Below are 22006 nucleotides of genomic sequence, written 5' to 3' on the forward strand. Positions count from 1 at the left end.
ATTTTTTTAAATGTCAATAACAGTTCCAGAAATAGCACCCATGGGGCATTTAGAAAAATGTTCTACCATTAAGCCACATTCCCCTTCCCTGGAATTTGTCTGTGGGAGACCTTTTTCTTTCTTTCCTTTCCCTCCTTCTGCATTACCTCCAAGATGTTTATTTTATGTCTTGTGTCATAAACTCAGTAGTACTCTATTCTGTTGCATTAGAGAATTGTTTTAGTGAAGTCTCTATAACTTGGACACACCCTGTTGTATTTTCTTTTATTTTTAGTATTTTTTTATTTTTAATACTACAGGATACTGCAAGTTCATCTTGTACATTTCCTGCTTAAGCTCTAGAATGAAACACTTCTCTAAAGAACTGTTGTTTTCATTACAACTGATTATCTCATAGTTAAATCTGTATCTGTCGAGATCCTTTTAGTCATATTCAAGAAAGAATAATTTGCAGAGCATTTGTACAGAGTGCCATAAATGTGGGAGAGTCTCAACAGCCTTGAATCCAGTACTGCCCATGGAACTAGGGAATGGGGAGAGAGGAGTACTGTTTCTGAAATCCAAAAGGAGAAAATCAAGTACATAAGACCTCTTGAATTTGAACATAGAAAGGTGGGCAGGCTTGGAGAAAAGTATTCTGGTTTTTGGTTTATTTTATTTTTCTAAAATAACTGTAAAATATCTTTAAATTCCAGTTTCCCTTCGTTTTTCTTTAACATACCTTTTGTATTCTATTTAAGCAATATTTTCTTGCATCCATGTAAGGGACAACTTTTCCGATTTTATTCAGCAAAACAGCATTTATTTGTGTTTAGTCTATGATCCATCTGGGGTCAACTTTCATCACCTCAGAGAACCTGAGGCTCACCACACCACCCGTAACTATTCTCATGTCTCTTAGTGAATCTGTAGTCAATCCAGGGAAATCATCTATGAATAACAGTAGTCCTCAGATCTCACTAGAGATCAGGAAAATCAAAGTACAGAGGGAAATAACTTCAGAGCAGCAGAAGAATGTGGTTTAAGCAATGACTGATATCCACCATGCACCAATGAGTTAAGAGCAGTTACTCCTCTCTGCACACATCAATGTTCATTACATCCAAAAACAGCCAGCCATTGAAATGCAAAGCGAAGCAGTCTGTTAACCATGCTTCTATCAAGACACATAGCAAACCCCAAGGTTATCATTATGAGTATGAGAACCTTGCCTACCTAGCAGCATGGTGTGCTGACATACACCCGTAATCCCAGGTCTTAGTTTCACGCAGTCTTAGGGTATGCTGGCATGAAACACCATAACACAAAAGAAAAGTTAAAGAGGAAAGGGTTTATTTGGCTTACACTTCCATAGCAATGTTCATCATCAAAGGATATCAGGACAGGGACTCTTACAGGGAAGGGACCTGGAGGCAGGAGTCAATTGATGCAGAGATTATGGAGAGGTCCTACTTGCTCAGCCTGCTTCCTTATAGAATGCAGGACCACCAGCCTGGAAATGGCATCATCCACAATGGGCTGGGTCCTCCCCTATCGGTCATTAATTAAGAAAATACTCGATAGGCTTGCCTACAGCCCGGTCTTAGGGAGTCTCAGTTAAGGTTCCATCACTTCAGGTAACTCCCTAGCTTATGTCAACTTGACGTAGTAACACTAGCCTGCACACACACCAGCATCACTAGATGCTTAGGCCTTACCAGCATTGAAGCAAACTTCCTGTGAGTTGCTGAGTTCCTTTAATGATAATTTATGTGATCATTTACCCTTTCATTTTTATCAAATATGAGTGATGCGGGCCTTTTGATGCCATAGGTTTGATTTTTTTTTCTTAAAGTTTTATCTCTGAAAAGATTAAATAGAGGGGCTTCTGCCTGCTAAGCAAATGCTGAACCAGAGATCTCTTTCAGATACTTTTCAAACTTCCTGATAACTCCAGGTCACTTCCTTAGTGTCTTAAATGGTAACAAAAGATTGAAGACAATTCATTATTTCAGTACTTGAATGATATGTCCTTCCCCACCCCCAAACTCCTTGGCATTTGGGGAAGTTGGATAATATTTAAAATTAAGCCCTGTGAAAACTTTTTCTTTCTTGCTCTTTTGTAGACAGTCTTGCTTTGTGTCCTGGATGGTTTGGAATACTCAGTCCTCCTGCCTCAGCCCTGCTGGGATTATGGATGTGTGTCAGCACACCATGCTGCTATGCAAATTTCCCATACTATCAGTCACCCATAATGATAACCTTGAGGTTGTCTATGTGTCTTCTTTTTTTTTTTTTGGAGCTGGGGACCGAACCCAGGGGCTTGCACTTGCTAGGCAAGCGCTCTACCACTGAGCTAAATCCCCAACCCCGGCTATGTGTCTTAATAGAAGCATGTTTGACAGACTGCTTCCCTTTGCATTTCTGTTATTATTGAATTTTGTTCCCCATGTGTTTTCTCCCTCATCTTAATTCTAAATGTATTTTAACAGTTGACTTTATAAAGGATTTATAAGATGAAGTTTTTTTTTTCTTTTTCATCCCTTTTCTTCCAAGTTCTTTCCCTTCCTTCGTGTTTGATTCCTCTGCTAGACAACTTTCAATGTTGTATACACATATTGAAGGTCCATGTTGTACAAGGGTTAGCATTGTCAGTCCTTGAAGGATGAAGGGGTTCATGGGACAAACATAAGTAGAAGTGGAAAGTTTTCCAGGTTCCCTGAAGCACAGCAGCAGTGGGTAAGATGACAGAGAAACTCACCGGACGCAGGCCACCTTAGGGCAGGCATCTACACTGCCTGTTTTAATGTCATAGTGATTTGAAATAGTTAATGCTGGGCTTATTGTGTTTAGTAATAGCCTGGTATTAAGGCAATGTCAGTATTTCTCTGAGTCAGTAGCGTCTTAGCATCACTGCCTGCTCTAGTTTGACCTCCACACCATGAAGCCAGGGCTTGCTATGATAAAACTCCTTCTGGTAGGTGGTGATCATACCTCAAGGAAGCAAACCCCTCCTCTAAGGGAACAGCAGCCTTGCTCTGAGGCTGAAATGTCTCAGCATAGCCATCCACCACAGAGAATAGCTTGTTCATTCATGGATCTGTGTATTAGAATCTTGAACCCTGAGCAGGAGTTGGTGACTCTCCATCGGTTGCTTCACAGCCCGAGAAGCGGTTCAATTTGTTCCTGAGGAGGCGTCTCATGGTAAAACAGCACTGGCTGCTGATGCTTATGCCTGAATGTCTTTCCTCACAGCTTGAGGGGTTTCTGTACCACGAATGTTATCCACACTGGGGGATTTGCTCACTAATTCCAAGTGCCCGGGCAGTTGGCATTTAACCATGGTGATTCTCATTCTGTTTCACGTGATGAGTCTATTTCCTAAAAACATGCGTGCAAACTTATGTACGCACGACAATGTAAATAGATTCAGAGGCTCTGAACCACTAGGAATGTAAGTCATAGTAAGTTAGATGCCACCCATGTATTGCTTTGTAGCAACTAGGCTTCTCATGCATCATATACATTATATACATACACATCACATGCATATACATGTGTTTTCTTCATATCATGATTTCAGTAAAAATCAAAACATGGTGTATTTCAATAACATCCAGATGTCTGTAACAAAAGTGAATGGAGTTTTCTGCACCATTTTGCACAGATCAATTTCTGTTAAGAATCAGAGACTGGAGCTGGAAAGATGTGTCCATATTTAAAAGAATTGGTGACTCTTCCAGAGGACCTAGTTTGATATCTGCAACGCTTGGTGGCTCACAACCATCTGTAATTCTAGTCCTAAGAGAATCCTAGGGTTAGCTTTTGTAAACTGTCCTAAAATCATCAATGATTTCTTTTAAAGGTTCTATGGTACAAAACACGGTTGTTGCAGAACTAGAGAAGCATGGGTGTTATTTCATTTTCTGACTTTTTCCTTTGATTATATGCAGGCTAATTATGTCTCTCTAGCCAACAGGCTTCCATACATTTTGGTAGATTTTATCAACTATGTTAATTTTGTAAGGATATACAATAGTGGTAGTGATTATTTTATTTATTTTCCTTTCATAAAAACTGGTTTATAGTCAAAGTATAGCAGCTTGACTTTTTTCAGATTTTTTTTACAACCCTTAAAAAAGAGAGAAGACTGTGGGTCTTTTTCTGAGTTGGAGTATCCTGACAAGTAGTCTGATCTCCCTAGATATTTTCATCTCTGTCTACATTTTCCCACTTTTCTCCTCACATGCCTTGAAAGCCTCTTCCTCCTCCACCATAGTTGGCCAGAAACCCAGAGGTAAATAGCATCACTGTGTTGACAGACCACACACCATGTACGAGATTTCTGTCCTGTTTGTGCTGGCTGAGCACCATCTGTCCTTTTTATGGGGATGCTCAGCTGTGCTGGCAGGTGCAGGTCAGCACAGGGATGGCAGAAGATGCAGGTAACCTGCTAGGAAGAATCCAGAGTGACCTAGCTCCCGGCCGCAGGAAGCAGCTGGGAGACAACCCAGTGATATCACTAACCAACCATTACATGACGCCATGCTCACACAGGGCTGTTCTAAGTACAAAGTATTACACCTTTCATATCAGTGGTGAGGAATACAGTATCAAATGTGAAGTCTCTTTTCCCCCTGCAATGCTCAGTATGTTATATTGAGAAAATCCATAGAACTATAAAGAAAACGTGGGTTGTCACTCACTTGAGACACTGATGACAGACACTTGTCGGACATAGCCATGGTGAGGTCAGCTGGCCGACTACCTGCTTCTGCTTCTTCTTTTGACCATTGTAACCACTAACAGTTTGTGTTAATACAAACAGACTCCATTACTCGGCATGCAACTAGTTGTGCCCTGGAAAGAAGTGTGTGATAATGGAGAATACTAATTAGTGCTGTGTTTTATTAAAACCGCATCTTTCTGCCTGAATGTGTGTTTTTAGTTTCAGTGTATAAGTGTGTTCATCTTACAATTTGGCATAGCTGCAGCATTTGTACAACAGCCCATGGTTATTTTGTTTAACCATGCAATCACTCTGTCTCCTTTAGTCCCTCCTGACTATGTATCATTTAATCCTCTGTGGGATTTTACTTTGTAAAGGGGCCCAATTTCTGTTATGACTTGCGCTGACTTTCTATGTTAAGTGTGGGGAGAAAAAAAAAAAGATGTGGTGGACCAATTCTAGCTAACTGCCTTTGTGTTTCCGCTCTTGGAGAATAAAAAGTGCCGTGAAATCTTGTCATGTGTGTGTGTCTTCTGCAGTTTCAGAGGAGCGAACAAAGCAAAGACTCAGTCTTCTTCAGAGATGGAATCCGGCAGATTGACTTCGTCCTGTCCTACGTGGAAGATGTAAAGAAAGACGGAGAGCTGAAGGCAGTGAGTGTTGGTCTGAGAGACGTGGGGACATAACAAGATGACTATGCTAGAGACAGAGTTGGCTAAGAGCATCCTGACCGCACAGCCTGAAGTTAACATTTGTCTTCTGAATGCTTTGGAGATGATGCCAGTGACAAGTTCTTTCTCCTCCCCTCCCCTTTCTTCTTTCCCACCCTTTACGCCCTTCTCTCCCACTTCTCTCCCCACGCGACTGATCTCTACCTCATACACCATGCTTTAGATATCAGGTGTGATCCCACAAATAGAAAGTATATCTCTGAATCTGGTCCGGGGCTTCCAGCCTTTAATTCAGTTCCGCATGTGCTGGCGTTCCCCCAACCATAAAAAGACCTTGTTACTACTTCCTAACTGTAGTTTTGCTATTGTTATGAACTGTCATGTAACTATGTAATATTCAGGGCACCTGACATGGCACCTCCTTAGGGGAGTTACAGCCCACAGGTTGAGAACAGCTGATCTAGTGCATGCTGTTGCCACCTTCAGAGTGTTCAGCAAATCTAGTGAAAAACAGCCTTTGTGCCAAGCTCTCTCTAATCCTGACTCCCCCGCTCATTACTTTCTCTCTTTATTATTTTTGCTTTACTTCCTCTAAGACCACAAGGTAGGTTCCCATTCCATCCTCAGGGGCCCAGAATGCCAGTGAAGTGTGAGCAGTGCCCAGTAAGGAGCCGCTGTTTGAAAGAGTGAATGAGGGAGTTGATCTACACGTGTAAGGATTTATGCGTGTGCACATATGTGTGCAGGTGTTTGTTCACAGGCTGAACTGTTACACAGATAATAACTTGAAAACTGAATGTTATCTATGAAGCTGAACGTCCTTAGTTTGTACCTGTCTACCTTGTTCCAGTAACTATCCACTAACACCTCTAAATTCATAGACAGCAGCCATCTTTTTATCTCTTCCTATCTTCTGTGGATGTTCCACCCACACCAGACCCTTCCTTGAGGATTTTGCTTCTCATTGTCCTCTTCCTTTTAAGGAGGGGCAGTACAGGCTGAGTACTTTGTTGACTTTACTCTTCCTTTCTTGTTTCTAAAATGCCCGAGTATAGAATATCATCAAATTGGCCTTGTCATTTATTCAACCCCAGTTCTTCTTGTCTCTTCTACCCTTAGCCCTGACTCACCCTCACATCACTCTCTCTTCTCCTTTCTGCTCTCTCGTCACTGCTCCTTTCTGATGACCTGTGAGCACAGCACATGTGTAAGTGCTCAAATCTTTCTTGCCCATACCCTTTTTTTGTTTAATCACATACAAACCAGAAAAGATACATATACTATATTGCCATAATTTTCCTTTCTTATTTTCTCCCCCTTTTCTTCCTCCCTCCCTCCCTCATTTCCTTCTCTCCTTCCTTCTGTAAAATGTTTCCATTAGCATATATTGGTTATAGCAACTGAGGCATTCTATACATGCTTCGATCATGTACCATGTTTCCTTCTCTGTCTTGCACAACTTTAATGTTTACCCCCTTTACTTTCACGGCCCTCTCCAACTCCACAGGCAATACTTGTTTTGTTAGTCTGGCTTCTTTCCCTTAACATGCTAATTGATATCCAGTTATTTTCATGCAAAGGCCATAATTTCACTCTTCCCCATTTTGTATAGACCACATTTTTTTTCCCAGAGGCCAACTCTGACAATGAATTCAGGCATCCAAGGAGGAGACGTGGGGTCAGTGACTAAAGTAAATCAGGCACACACTCAGACATACCTGGTGGATAAAGAAAGCGTCCAACAACTATATCTGTTCTCCCACAGCTCATGTACCCCAGTAAAATCTTCCAAGCAGTATAAAAATCACAATATGGCTACATTTTAATTTTATTTAAGTGATTGATTACATGTCCATTTCCCCCAAATTATACTTATTGCCAAAAACCAGTTTAATTAAAACAAACTCTTTGTGTACTACACGCAAAGGTCCATGCACCCTACCCTAACCACAGTGTCATCTCTACATATAAAGGAATAGCCAAATCTTAGTTCCTGTCTTGCTTGACTAACATATTAGTCAGGGTTCTCTAGAGTATCAGAACTTACAGAATGAATCTATTTTTCTATATACAGAGAAAAGGGATTTATTAGAATCACTTACAGGCTAGGATCGAACTAACTCTGTAAGGGTCCATGATTGATACCCCAAACTCAAATAGTATAAATGCAAAGAGTGTTTTATTCTGCAGAAGCCCAGAATGGTGGGGTCTCCCATTACCAAAATAGAGAGACCTAGAAGTGAGCTCACAGGCCCGATTTAAAATGCATTAGGAGGATTCTAGATTAGGTGGCCTGTATCTTAATCTTTTGAGTCCTTCTCTAGGGACATTCCAGAACCATTACTGGGATGTAGGGGCCGGAAACTGTTGCTGGGGAAGTCTGGAAACTGCTGCTGGGGAAGTCTGGAAACTGCTGCTGACCCACTGTCCTTGTCTCAGGCCAGGTGGCAGGGCAGCTTCTGATGGCAGGGCAGTTTCTGACTCGATGTCTGAAGTCCTGGGTTTTTTTCTAGTAACTGACTAATCTGGGCTTGATTGGGCTTGTCCAATTCTTAGAGACAGTCTCCTGAACTGCCAATTTGAAGCCTTTCATGGAATCAGCTTAACCTCAACTCAACAATGTCAGTCTATGAATGGGAATCCTAAGAATTCAGAAGTTGTTCAGTCCACAAAGTTTGGATGTCCCAGTTGGTTTTAAGTAGACACTGGAACTCAGAAAAAGTAGGCTCTTCTGAGTAGCAAGGAATGACTTGCTAGCCAGGCCAGAGCAAGCAGGCAAAAAGCAAAATTTTCCTCCTTCCATGTCCTTACATAGGCTGCTAGCAGAAGGTAGAGCCCAGATGAGAGTTGTGTCTTTCTGACTCAACAGTGATATCAAAGGTGTGTGTCTTCCCACCTGAGAGGTCTGAACTAGAAATGGATTCACTCACTTCAAACGGAGAAAAACCAAAACAAACTGTCTTACTGGTGTTTTGTACATTTCTGGATTGCAGTTCATTCCTGTTTCATCAAGTTAAAAACCAAAAAGCCATCACAACTAGTCGGCATTTGGTGGAGTTAGTTCTCTTCTCTGCCCTGTGCCATCTTTTCTTTCTTTCTGGAACTCGATATCCTCAAGAATATTCTACCCTTTCGCTAGCTTCTCCTTATCTATCTGTCTTTCTCCTTTGTCCTTTGCGATGACTTTGACATGAGGCACAGTTCTCAACCTCTTCTTCCTCTTCCTTTTCTTCCTCCTCCTCCTTCCTTTTTCCCTTAACTTAGGTTGGCTGCTTTGACAGTAACATTTTTGTCTCACAGCTTTAAATCAGCAACCTTCCTTCCTAGTCCATAATTCTCTCCAAGAGTACATAACTCAGTGAGTATCCACATCTCAGTGTGAACTTTACCAACGTCTAAAACCTAAGAGTTACACCATTACACTGCGCCCCCCAAAGCCTGACTCATCTCTAAATGTACTCACCCATAGTTATTCACCATAAATTCTAACAACTACAAAAAGGATAGAGTCGGATGGAGAAGCTAAGAACATGTGCTGCCCTTGCAGAAAACCTGAATTCAGTTCAACACAGGAGTCATTGCACAACTGCCTGTCACTCCAGTGCACTGCTGCCCTCTGCAGGCCTCTGCGCTGACCTATACAAACACAAGTACACAACATAAATATTTCAGCATATGTCAATAGTAAGTTACATGGAAACTGGACATACACTATTATTCATTGTTTATTTTAAAGATCTATTGGAAGAAACCCTTTCACACCTAAGATTTTTTTCCCTCACCTAAAGTTTCTATTCTGTTTTTCATTTACTTTCCATCTCATGTGAACAACCACCGTTGCACATCTCTTATTTCCAGTTGCACATTTAAAATGTATTTCTTAACCTTATATCCCAATCTCAGCCCCACTTCCCTCCCTTCCTCCCAGTCCCATCCTCACATACTCTTCCTCAAACTACCCCCGTCCTCCTTAGAGAAGAGGAAGCCCCCATGGTTAACAACCCACCCTAGCACATAAAGTTGCATCAAGACTGAACACGTCCTCTTTCACTGAGGCCAGGTAAGACAGCCCAGCTAGGGGAATGGGGTTCAAAGGGAGGCAATAGAGTCAGAGGTAGCCCCAGATCCAATTGTTAGGGGACCCACACGAAGAACAAGTTACATATCTACTACTAGTATGTAGGGGCCTGTAACCAGCGCAAGTATATCTTTCATTACTCATAAGTCCTAACTTTGCAATAGATTGACTGAAATACTTTTATCATTAACTATAAGACAGTGAAACTTAATGTTTCTTTCCATATTGTGTTAATTTTAAAATTATGTGAGTTCATAGTTATATGAGTGCATAACTGATAAAAATCATCGATTTATTTTAAAATATGACAAGAAAAGCCATAACATGAGAAGTGAGTATATAATAAATGTATTGGTTGTTGACGTACAGGCGCTTAGTAATGTTTTCTTCATTTTTGGGTGAGTACAATCATTCCTAGAACCAAAGGGTTCAGGTTCAATCATGTTCTTTTATTCTTATGATTTTGGTGCAAAGTAAGGTGATTTGTATCAAGAGGTTGGAGATATTGAATTACAGATTTATTGAAACTCCTGAGTTTTATGAAAAATAAAAACAGGAAAGAAATAAGTGGACAGGTGGCCCAGTGGTTAAGAGCACAGGTTGCTCTTGCACAGACCCTCAGATTGGTTCCCACTGCACACATGTGACTCACGACTGTCCATAATTCTAGCTCCAAGAGATCAAATGGCATTGCACACATGTGGTGTACTGACACACATGCAGGCAAGACATTCATAAACATAAAATAAAAATGAATGAAATTTTTAGCATGTCTAAAATAATTTCATTAATTACAAACCATTAATGTTTAAAATAATGCTTAATGGTCTGCCATTCATTTTTAACTCTGCTGTCAGTTCGGCAGAACTCTGGGGATTTATTATTCTTTAACTTGCACTTTGCGACTAAAGACTAATTCACACTGTTGGTGCTGAATAAAGCATTTTAAATTATCCTCTATTACTACTGTGTTCTTTAATTTGTAGGATGTCTTTTTTCTTTTTCTTTTCTTTTTTCTTTTTTTTCCCCATCTTTATTAAATTGGGTATTTCTTATTTACACTTCAAATGTTATTCCCTTTCCCGGTTTCTAGGCCAACATCCCCCTAACCCCTCCTGCTCCCCTTCTCGATGGGTGTTCCCCTCTCCACCCTCCCCCCATTACCGTCCTCCTCCTAAGAATCCCGTTCACTGGGGGTCCAGCCTTGGCAGGACCAAGGGCTTCCCCTTCCACTGGTGCTCTTACTAGGATATTCATTGCTACCTATGAGGTTGGAGTCCAGGGTCAGTCCATGTATAGTCTTTGGGTAGTGGCTTAATCCCTGGAAGCTCTGGTTGGTTGGCATTGTTTTTCATACGGGGCCTCAAGCCCCTTCAGCTCTTTCATTCCTTCCTCTGATTCTTTAAACAGGGGCCCCATTCTCAGTTCAATGGTTTGCTACTGGCTTTTGCCTATGTATTTGCTGTATTCTGGCTGTGTCTCTCAGGAGAGATCTACATCCGGTTCCTGTCGGCCTGCACTTCTTTGCTTCATCCATCTTATCTACTTTGGTGGCTGTATATGTATGGGCCACATGTGGGGCAGGCTCTGAATGGGCGTTCCTTCAGCCTTTGTTCTAAACTTTGTCCCCCTATTCCCTCCCAAGGGTATTCTTGTCCCCCTTTTAAAGAAGGAGTGAAGCATTCACATTTTGGTCATCCTTCTTGAGTTTCACCTGTTCTATGCATCTAGGGTAATTTAAGAATTTGGGCTAATAGCCACTTATCAATGAGGGCATACCATGTGTGTTTTTCTGTGATTGGGTTACCTCACTCAGGATATTTTCCAGTTCCATGCATTTGCCTATGAATTTCATAAAGTCATTGTTTTTGATAGCTGAGTAGTATTCCATTGTGTAGATGTACCATATTTTCTGTATCCATTCCTCTGTTGAAGGGCATCTGGGTTCTTTCCAGCTTCTGGCTATTATAAATAAGCCTGCTATGAACATAGTGGAGCATGTGTCTTTGTTATATGTTGGGCCATCTTTTGGGTATATGTCCAAGAGAGGTATAGCTGGGTCCTCAGGTAGTTCAATGTCCAATTTTCTGAGGAACCTCCAGACTGATTTCCAGAATGGTTGTACTAGTCTGCAATCCCACCAACAATGGAGGAGTGTTCCTCTTTCTCCACATCCTCGCCAGCATCTGTTGTCACCTGAGTTTTTGATCTTAGCCATTCTCACTGGTGTGAGGTGAAATCTCAGGGTTGTTTTGATTTGCATTTCCCTTATGACTAAAGATGTTGAACATTTCTTTAGGTGTTTCTCAGCCATTTGGCATTCCTCAGCTATGAATTCTTTGTTTAGCTCTGAACCCCATTTTTTTTCGGAGCTGGGGACCGAACCCAGGGCCTTGCGGTTGCTAGGCAAGCGCTCTACCACTGAGCTAAATCCCCAACCCCTGAACCCCATTTTTAATAGGGTTATTTGTCTCCCTGCGGTCTAACTTCTTGAGTTCTTTGTATTTTGGATATAAACCCTCTATCTGTTGTAGGATTGGTAAAGATCTTTTCCCGATCTTTTGGTCACCATTTTATCCTAACAACAGTGTCCTTTGCTTTACAGAAGCTTTGTAGTTTTATGAGATCCCGTTTGTTGATTCTTGATCTTAGAGCATAAGCCATTGGTGTTTTGTTCAGGAAATTTTCTCCAGTGCCCATGTGTTCAAGATGCTTCCCCACATTTTCTTCTATTAGTTTGAGTGTATCTGATTTGATGTGGAGATTCTTGATTCACTTGGACTTAAGCTTTGTAGAGGGTGATAAGAATGGATCAATCTGCATTCTTCTACATGTTGACCTCCAGTTGAACCAGCACCATTTTCTGAAAATGCTATCTTTTTTCCATTGGATGGTTTTGGCTTCTTTGTCAAAAATCAAGTGACCTCCTGGTTGCTGCCGCCCCAGAGAGCTCGTGGGCAGCACCCCGTGAGAGAACTTGAGCCTCGGGACCACAGGTAAGACCAACTTTTCTGCTGCAAGAAACCTGCCTGGTGAACTCGGGACACACAGAGGCAGAATTCCTCTAGGACCAGGCACTTCCTGTGTTTACCTGGAGCCCCAAACCCACGGATCCCGGCCCGCAGCAGCTCTCTGCTCCCAGACCCCGTGGGAGAGAGACCTCACCGCCTGATCAGGTGGGCACTCCTGAGGCTGCAGAGCGGAAGAGACCACCAACACTACCCACCCCTGCCCACATCCCTGGCCCAAGAGGAAACTGTATAAGGCCTCTGGGTTCCTGTGGGGGAGGGCCCAGGAGTGGCAGGACCCCTGAGCCTGAGACACCGCCGGAACCTGAAGGAAACAGACCGGATAAACAGTTCTCTGCACCCAAATCCCGTGGGAGGGAGAGCTAAACCTTCAGAGAGGCAGACACGCCTGGGAAACCAGAAGAGACGGCACCCTGCACACATCTTGGACGCCAGAGGAAAACACCAAACACCATCTAGAACCCTGGTGCATGGAAGCTCCCGGAAAGGGCAGCACAGATCTTCCTTGTTGCTGCTGCAGCAGAGAGCTCATGGGCAGCACCCCGAGAGTGAACTTGAGCCTCGGGACCACAGGTAAGAGCAACTTTTCTGCTGCAAGAAAGCTGCCTGGTGAACTCAAGACACAGGCCCACAGGAACAACTGAAGACCTGTAGAGAGGAAAAACTACACGCCCGAAAGCAGAACACTCTGTCCCATAACTGGCTGAAAGAAAACAGGAAAACAGGTCTACAGCACTCCTGACACACAAGCTTATAGGACAGTCTAACCACTGTCAGAAATAGCAGAACAAAGTAACACTAGAGATAATCTGATGGCGAGAGGCAAGCGCAGGAACCCAAGCAACAGAAACCAAGACTACATGGCATCATCGGAGCCCAATTCTCCCACCAAAGCAAACACGGAATATCCAAACACACCAGAAAAGCAAGATCTAGTTTCAAAATCATATTTGATCATGATGCTGGAGGACTTCAAGAAAGACGTGAAGAACTCCCTTAGAGAACAAGTAGAAGCCTACAGAGAGGAATCACAAAAATCCCTGAAAGAATTACAGGAAAACACAATCAAACAGGTGAAGGAATTGAAAATGGAAATAGAAACAATAAAGAAAGCACAAAGGGAGGCAACACTGGATATAGAAAACCAAAGGAAGAGGCAAGGAGCTTTAATACAAGCATCACCAACAGAATACAAGACATAGAAGAGAGAATCTCAGCAGCAGAAGTTTCCATAGAAATCATCTACACAACTGTCAAAGATAATGTAAAACAGAAAAAGCTACTGGTCCAAGACATACAGAAAATCTAGGACACAATGAGAAGATCAAACCTAAGGATGATAGGTATAGAAGAAAGTGAAGACTCCCAACTCAAAGGACCAGTAAATATCTTCAACAAAATCATAGAAGAAAACTTCCCTAACCTAAAAAAAGAGATACCCATAGGCATACAAGAAGCCTACAGAACTCCAAATAGATTGGACCAGAAAAGAAACACCTCCCGTCACATAATAGTCAAAACACCAAACGCACAAAATGAAGAAAGAATATTAAAAGCAGTAAGGGAAAAAGGTCAAGTAACATATAAAGGCAGACCTATCAGAATCACACCAGACTTTTCGCCAGAAACTATGAAGGCCAGAAGATCCTGGACTGATGTCATACAGACCCTAAGAGAACACAAATGCCAGCCCAGGTTACTGTATCCTGCAAAACTCTCAATTAACATAGATGGAGAAACCAAGATATTCCATGACAAAACAAATTTACACAATATCTTTCTACAAATCCAGCACTACAAAGGATAATAAATGTTAAAGCCCAACATAAGGAGGCAAGCTATACCCTAGAAGAAGCAAGAAACTAATCGTCTTGGCAACAAAACAAAGAGAAGAAAAGCACACAAACATAACCTCACATCCAAATATGAATATAACAGGAAGCAATAATCACTATTCCTTAATATCTCTCAACATCAATGGCCTCAACTCCCCAATAAAAAGACATAGATTAACAAACTGTATATGCAACGAGGACCCTGCATTCTGCTGCCTACAGGAAACACACCTCAGAGACAAAGACAGACACTACCTCAGAGTAAAAGGCTGGAAAACAACTTTCCAAGCAAATGGTCTGAAGAAGCAAGCTGGAGTAGCCATTCTAATATCGAATAAAATCAATTTTCAACTAAAAGTCATCAAAAAAGATAAGGAAGGACACTTCATATTCAACAAAGGAAAAATCCACCAAGATGAAATCTCAATCCTAAATATCTGTGCCCCAAATACAAGGGCACCTACATACGTAAAAGAAACCTTACTAAAGTTCAAAACACACATTGCACCTCACACAATAATAGTAGGAGATTTCAACACCCCACTCTCATCAATGGACAGATCATGGAAACAGAAATTAAACAGAGACACAGGAAGACTAAGAGAAGTCATATATCAAATGGATTTAACAGATATTTATAGAACATTCTATCCTAAAGCAAAAGGATATACCTTCTTCTCAGCTCCTCATGGTACTTTCTCCAAAATTGACCATATAATTGGTCAAAAAACGGGCCTCAACATGTACAGAAAGATAGAAATGATCCCATGTGTGCTATCAGACAACCACGGCCTAAAACTGGTCTTCAAGAACAATAAGGGAAGAATGCCCACATACACGTGGAAATTGAACAATGCTCTATTCAATGATAACCTGGTCAAGGAAGAAATAAAGAAAGAAATTAAAGACTTTTTAGAATTTAATGAAAATGAAGGTACAACATACCCAAACTTATGGGACACAATGAAAGCTGTGCTAAGAGGAAAACTCATAGCGCTGAGTGCCTGCAGAAAGAAACAGGAAAGAGCATATGTCAGCAGCTTGACAGCACACCTAAAAGCTCTAGAACAAAAAGAAGCAAATACACCCAGGAGGAGTAGAAGGCAGGAAATAATCAAACTCAGAGCTGGAATCAACCAAGTAGAAACAAAAAGGACCATAGAAAGAATCAATAGAACCAAAAGTTGGTTCTTTGAGAAAATCAACAAGATAGATAAACCCTTAGCCAGACTAACGAGAGGACACAGAGAGTGTGTCCAAATTAACAAAATCAGAAATGAAAAGGGAGACATAACTACAGATTCAGAGGAAATTCAAAAAATCATTAGATCTTACCATAAAAGCCTATATTCACCAAAACTTGAAAATCTGCAGGAAATGGACAATTTCCTAGACAGATACCAGGTACCGAAGTTAAATCAGGAACAGATAAACCAGTTAAACAACCCCATAACTCCTAAGGAAGAAGTCAAAATATCACTATTTGCAGATGATATGATAGTATATTCAAGTGATCCCAAAAGTTACACCAGAGAGCTACTAAAGCTGATAAACAACTTCAGCAAAGTGGCTGGGTATAAAATTAACTCAAATAAATCAGTAGCCTTCCTCTACACAAAAGAGAAACAAGCCGAGAAAGAAATTAGGGAAACAACACCCTTCATAATAGACCCAAATAATATAAAGTACCTTGGTGTGACTTTAACCAAGCAAGTAAAAGATTTGTACAATAAGAACTTCAAGACTCTGAAGAAAGAAATTGAAGAAGACCTCAGAAGATAGAAAGATCTCCCATGCTCATGGATTGGCAGGATTAATATAGTAAAAATGGCCATTTACCAAAAGCGATCTACAGATTCAATGCAATCCCCATCAAAATACCAATCCAATTCTTCAAAGAGCTAGACAGAACAATTTGCAAATTCATCTGGAATAACAAAAAACCCAGGATAGCTAAAACTATCCTCAACAATAAAAGGACTTCAGGGGGAATCACTATCCCTGAACTCAAGCAGTATTACAGAGCAATAGTGATAAAAACTGCATGGTATTGGTACAGAGAGAGACAGATAGACCAATGGAACAGAATTGAAGACCCAGAAATGAACCCACACACCTATGGGCACTTGATTTTTGACAAAGGAGCCAAAACAATCGATGTAAAAAAAGATAGCATTTTCAGCAAATGGTGCTGGTTCAACTGGAGGTCAACATGTAGAAGAATGCAGATCGATCCATGCTTATCACCCTGTACAAAGCTTAAGTCCAAGTGGATCAAGGACCTCCATATCAAACCAGACACACTCAAACTAATAGAAGAAAAACTAGGGAAGCATCCAGAACACATGGGCACTGGAAAAAAATTTCCTGAACAAAACACCAATGGCTTATGCTCTAAGATCAAGAATCGACAAATGGGATCTCATAAAACTGCAAAGCTTCTGTAAGGCAAAGGACTCTGTGGTTAGGACAAAACGGCAACCAACAGATTGGGAAAAGATCTTTACCAATCCTACAACAGATAGAGGCCTTATATCCAAAATATACAAAGAACTCAAGAAGTTAGACCGCAGGGAGAAAAATAACCCTATTAAAAAATGGGGCTCAGAGGTGATCAAAGAATTCACAGCTGAGGAATGCTGAATGGCCGAGAAACACCTAAAGAAATGTTCAATATCTTTAGTTATAAGGGAAATGCAAATCAAAACAACCCTGAGATTTCACCTCACATCAGTGAGAATGGCTAAGATCAAAAACTCATGTGACAGCAGATGCTGGAGAGGATGTGGAGAAAGAGGAACACTCCTCTATTGTTGGTGGGGTTGCAGACTGATACAACCATTCTGGAAATCAGTCTGGAGGTTCCTCAGAAAATTGGACATTGAACTGCCTGAAGATCCAGCTGTATCTCTCTTGGGCATATACCCAAAAGATGCCCCAACATATAAAAAAGACACGTGCTCCACTATGTTCATCGCAGCCTTATTTATAATAGCTAGAAGCTGGAAAGAACCCAGATGCCCTTCAACAGAGGAATGGATACAGAAAATGTGGTACGTCTACACAATGGAATATTACTCAGCTATCAAAAACAATGACTTTATGAAATTTGTAGGCAAATGGTTGGAACTGGAAAATATCATCCTGAGTGAGGTAACCCAATCACAGAAAAACACACATGGTATGCACTCATTGATAAGTGGCTATTAGCCCAAATGCTTGAATTACCCTATATGCCTAGAACAAATGAAACTCAAGACGGATGATCAAAATGTGAATGCTTCACTCTTCTTTAAAAGGGGAACAAGAATACCCGTGGCAGGGAATAGAGAGGCAAAGATTAAAACAGACACAGAAGGAACACCCATTCAGAGCCTGCCCCACATGTGGCCCATACATATACAGCCATCCAATTAGACAAGATAGATGAAGCAAAGAAGTGCAGGCCGACAGGAGCCAGATGTAGATCGCTCCTGAGAGACACAGCCAGAATACAGCAAATACAGAGGCGAATGCCAGCAGCAAACCACTAAACTGAGAATAGGACCCCCGTTGAAGGCATCAGAGAAAGAACTGGAAGAACTTCAAGGGGCTCGAGACCCCATATGTACAACAATGCCAAGCAACCAGAGCTTCCAGGGACTAAGCCACTACCTAAAGACTACATGGACTGACCCTGGACTCTGACCTCATAGGTAGCAATGAATATCCTAGTAAGAACAGCAGTGGAAGGGGAAGCCCTGGGTCCTGCTAAGACTGAACCCCCAGTGAACTAGATTGTTGTGGGGAGGGCGGCAATGGGGGGGATGATGGGGATGGGAACACCCATACAGAAGGGGAGGGGGAGGGATTAGGGGCATGTTTGCCCGGAAACCGGGAAAGGGAATAAAACTCGAAATGTATATAAGAAATACTCAAGTTAATAAAAAAATTATTGAAATAAAAAAAAAGAAATGTAGTTAAGTAAAGATTGCTGAGGGGAAGGGTGTTCACAATCACAGACCCTTTTATGTTAGCATTAGACGTGGAAAGGTCATATGTGGCAGTTAGTCTCTGCTACTTTGTGGATTCTATTTATTTCCTACCCTTGATCTCTCTAGTTTCACCTCCTATCACTAGATAGGAGAGAAAGAATAATAGAGAAGAAAGGAGAGAGAGAGAGAGAGAGAGAGAGACAGAGAGAGAGAGAGAGACAGAGACAGAGAGAGACAGAGAGACAGAGAGACAGAGAGAGACAGAGAGACTATGGCTATTATCAAACCACAAACTTTCCAAGAAACAACAACCATCCACCATGTCTCCTGCCTCTCAAGGCTCTTGAATTTATGTACTCTCTGAAAAGTTCCCAGAATTGGAAAAGTCACACAATTATAGAAAGTATCTGCAGCTTGTACAACCATGCTTCTTCTAGAGCATGAGGCAAAGCATAGATATTGTGGACAGCCTGAAACAACCCCACACCCCTATCCATGGAATTAAAACAAAAGACTTGTTCTTACAATATTAGGATTAAAAAACTTCCCAAGGACATGGTTTTATTCCATTCCCATTCAGATCATCATTTCCTGGGCACCATAGAAACAGAAGCCACTTTTTCCAATCCTAAAATGACAAGCCCAAATAAAGGCCAAGACAAGGAGGCAGAAGATGGTATTATTGCTTATGATGACTGTGGGGTGAAACTGACTATTGCTTTTCAAGCCAAGGATGTGGAAGGATCTACTTCTCCTCAAATAGGAGATAAGGTTGAATTTGGTATTAGTGACAAACAGAGAGATGGACAGCAGATAGCAACTTGTGTGAAACTGAGATCATGATCCTAACTCCAACAGGCTCTTGGGTTTTGTGGCAACTCTGAAAGATAATTTTGGATTTCTTGAAATAGTTAATCATGATAAGGAAATATTTTTCCATTATAGTGAGTTCTCTCATGATGTTAATCACCTGGACCTGGGAGACATGGCTTGTCCAATGGCAAAGGCAACAAAGTCAGTGCTAAGAACCTAAAACAAAGCTCACTCAGTGAATGGATTACTGAGGAAGCTAATCATACCGCCTACCCTGGTGAAGTCATTTGTCCTCTGAGAGGTGTTGATGCGTCACAGATTTAGTACCAAGGAATAACTGAGATTGTGGAGGAGGGGGATATGAAGGGTGAAGTGCATCCTTTTGGTGTAGTTGGTATGGCCGACAAAGGGGATTGCCTGCAGAAAGGGGAGAGTATCAAGTTCCAGTTGTGTGCACAAACTATGGCCTACAACATCACACCTCTTCATAGGGATACTGTGGAGTGTGTGAAAGACCAGTTTGACTTTATTAACTATGAAGTAGGAGATAGCCAGAAGCTCTTTTTCCATGTAAAGTTCAGGATGGCATTGAGCTACAGGCAAGAGATGAGGTGGAATTCTCTCTGATCCTTACTGAGTGCTCTGGGAAATGCAGAACCTGGGATATTTGGTGAGTCTGTGAAGACCCCAAAGCTCCTTGACCTGATTGGTTGGTCAGTTGCTTAAAGAACATCTCCCTGGATGATGCCAGTGCTACACATTTAATGGTTCTTCATCCACCAAAGGGACCAGATAGCTCAATGGGACTTGGGGCAGAAAGAAAGATCTGTCAAACTGGCGTCTTTGACTAATCACATCCACAGAACACATCATTAATACACTATGGTCAAGTTGAGGGGATTCTGGTGAAGGGTTCTGAATATCTTCCTCTTCATCCCTCCCAAAATGTGGAATACTTATTCTATTGAACTAATACACAAGTTTTAACACCTTCTTCTTGTCATGGTTAAAGAAAAAAATAAATAAATGTAAGAAACCATTTTAAAATTATGCACAGTTGCAGCCTAGAAAACTTAAGGTAGCGCCTTATAGTGTCGATTCAGGAGCTTCATTTGGTGCATTTAATGCAAATGGTAATTGATAATTCCACTTGGTCTGTGTAGGTGAGCAACATAGACTGTTACTTTGTTGACCCTATGAAATTGTGCATACTAGTCAGTGTATACTCTACCTTCATGACTTAACATCCAGCTGCATTCTTTTCCTTCTTCTCCCCTCTGTTCATTATGCTTTAATTCTGAGGACCATATGAAGGTAGAATATATTACCTTCAAACGTGGCAAAAATTGATATAGTGAATGGTTTTCTTAAGTTGATGGCCAAATGTTAAAATGTTATTTTCGTCTCATTTATAAATCTTGTCACAATCCACTTTATGAAGTTTGATTACAATTCAGTAAAAATTATCTTCCAGAGTAGGAGAGTAGGTTTTTTTTTCTTCCTGGGATGGGGTAAATAACTTTACTAGTATTATTAGTATGTATGATGCAGAACTTCATGCAAATGAAGTGTGCCAGCAGTGTGATAATTGAAACACACTCAAACAAAAGATGAATGCACAAAATTGCTTCTAGAACCCAGTTTCTTTTACTGATTTTAAAAACAAAATGAAAATTAATAAAAAAGTTGTGCCTGAAATGAGTCCTGTTTTTGCTAGTTTGTTTGTTTGTTGTTTGTTGTTTGTTCATAAGTAACCCTGTTTCCAGTGCCTGTTGAATACATGCACGTAGTCTCTGGTGTAGCTTCTGTTCAACTTTGCATCATGCAATGGATTGGCCTGATTTCTCAGCCTTCCTCTTGAATTGGCCCTAAACAGGGTTCCCGGCAAGTAGAGTGAAGACTTTTTGTCTAAAGGTGACAAGGGTCAGCTCAGGGGTTGTGGCCATTGTTGCTTGAGGTTTGGAACTCTGGGTAAAGAGATTGTTGATCTTTGTAAACACACAACCTTTTTCCTTTCTCCGGTTTTATGTTAATGGTGAACTGATTTTTGAGGAAAAGAAAAAACCAAAATTCCAGAATTCTCAAAAATGTCCCTACAGACACACTAAAGTGATTCATTATAAAATTTGCCAGAACCTCAAGGTCAAGGTACATATTAATCATAAGTGACTAAGAACAGCCTAGTGAAGCCGTTTGTAGTTCAGACCACCTCCTGAAAGTTTTCACATTTGAATCACAATGACAGCTGGAAGAAGTTTTGCCCATCAATGTTTTGTCTCAATCCTACAGTAATTAGTATTTGCAGTCATGACCTGTATTTAATCTTAACCTTTCTTTAAGTGAAAGCCCACTTGTTATTCAAGAGCAAAAGCTGTGATGAGGTTCAGGCCTGTAATGGCATTAGCATTAATCTTGGTGTGTGTGTGTGTGTGTGTGTGTGTGTGTGTGTGTGTGTGTGTGTGTGTGTGTGTGTGTGCGCTTGTCTGGCCACAAGGTCTTCTCATACTTTTAAATCATTCAGTAAAACTGAACATATCTTCAAATAGAGCCTGTGTTTTAGAGACTTGGTATTTTGGATTTCCAGAGTTTTGTCAATTATGCTATAAGTCAAAAGCAGTCCATGGCCTGAAGTAGAAATGTCTTGTAGGGTACTTTTATAAACAACTATAGAAGGTCCTAGAACCCTCTGGAAGCACAACAATGTATCCTCACTCTGCCTATCCCTTACTAAGCCATCACCAAGGTTAGCCAGACCTGTCAGTTAACATAGTGTTGGACTGGCACTATGCTACCAGCAAACACAAAGGGCGGGGCCTGCATTGCCAACTAACACAGAAGGTCAGGCTGGCACTTTCCACTGACACAGAACACCAGAATCACCCTCTTCATTTGTTTCCA

At 41.2% G+C, this 22006-nt stretch overlaps 1 protein-coding gene and 1 pseudogene across 5 annotated transcripts in view; both read left to right on the forward strand.

Annotated features, from left to right (window-relative positions):
- Positions 1-22006, forward strand: part of Ano5 (anoctamin 5) — a 101095-nt gene that overhangs the window by 23629 nt on the left and 55460 nt on the right. For 3 of the 5 annotated variants that reach the window (XR_010060061.1, XM_006229266.5, XM_006229268.5), the window contains exons 4-5: positions 3142-3183; positions 5248-5361. Coding sequence is in view for 4 of the 5 variants with exons in the window: in XM_006229266.5 (XP_006229328.1) it covers positions 3142-3183; positions 5248-5361 (156 nt within the window). In the remaining variant the exon portion in view is untranslated. The remainder of the gene's footprint in view (positions 1-3141; positions 3184-5247; positions 5362-22006) is intronic. The other 2 variants (XM_017590139.3, XM_017590140.3) reach the window with 1 other exon arrangement.
- On the forward strand, positions 18170-22006 carry Csde1-ps1 (cold shock domain containing E1, pseudogene 1; annotated as a pseudogene).

Source organism: Rattus norvegicus, chromosome 1 (genome assembly GCF_036323735.1).
Source record: "Rattus norvegicus strain BN/NHsdMcwi chromosome 1, GRCr8, whole genome shotgun sequence".
Classification (NCBI taxonomy): Eukaryota; Metazoa; Chordata; class Mammalia; order Rodentia; family Muridae; genus Rattus; species Rattus norvegicus.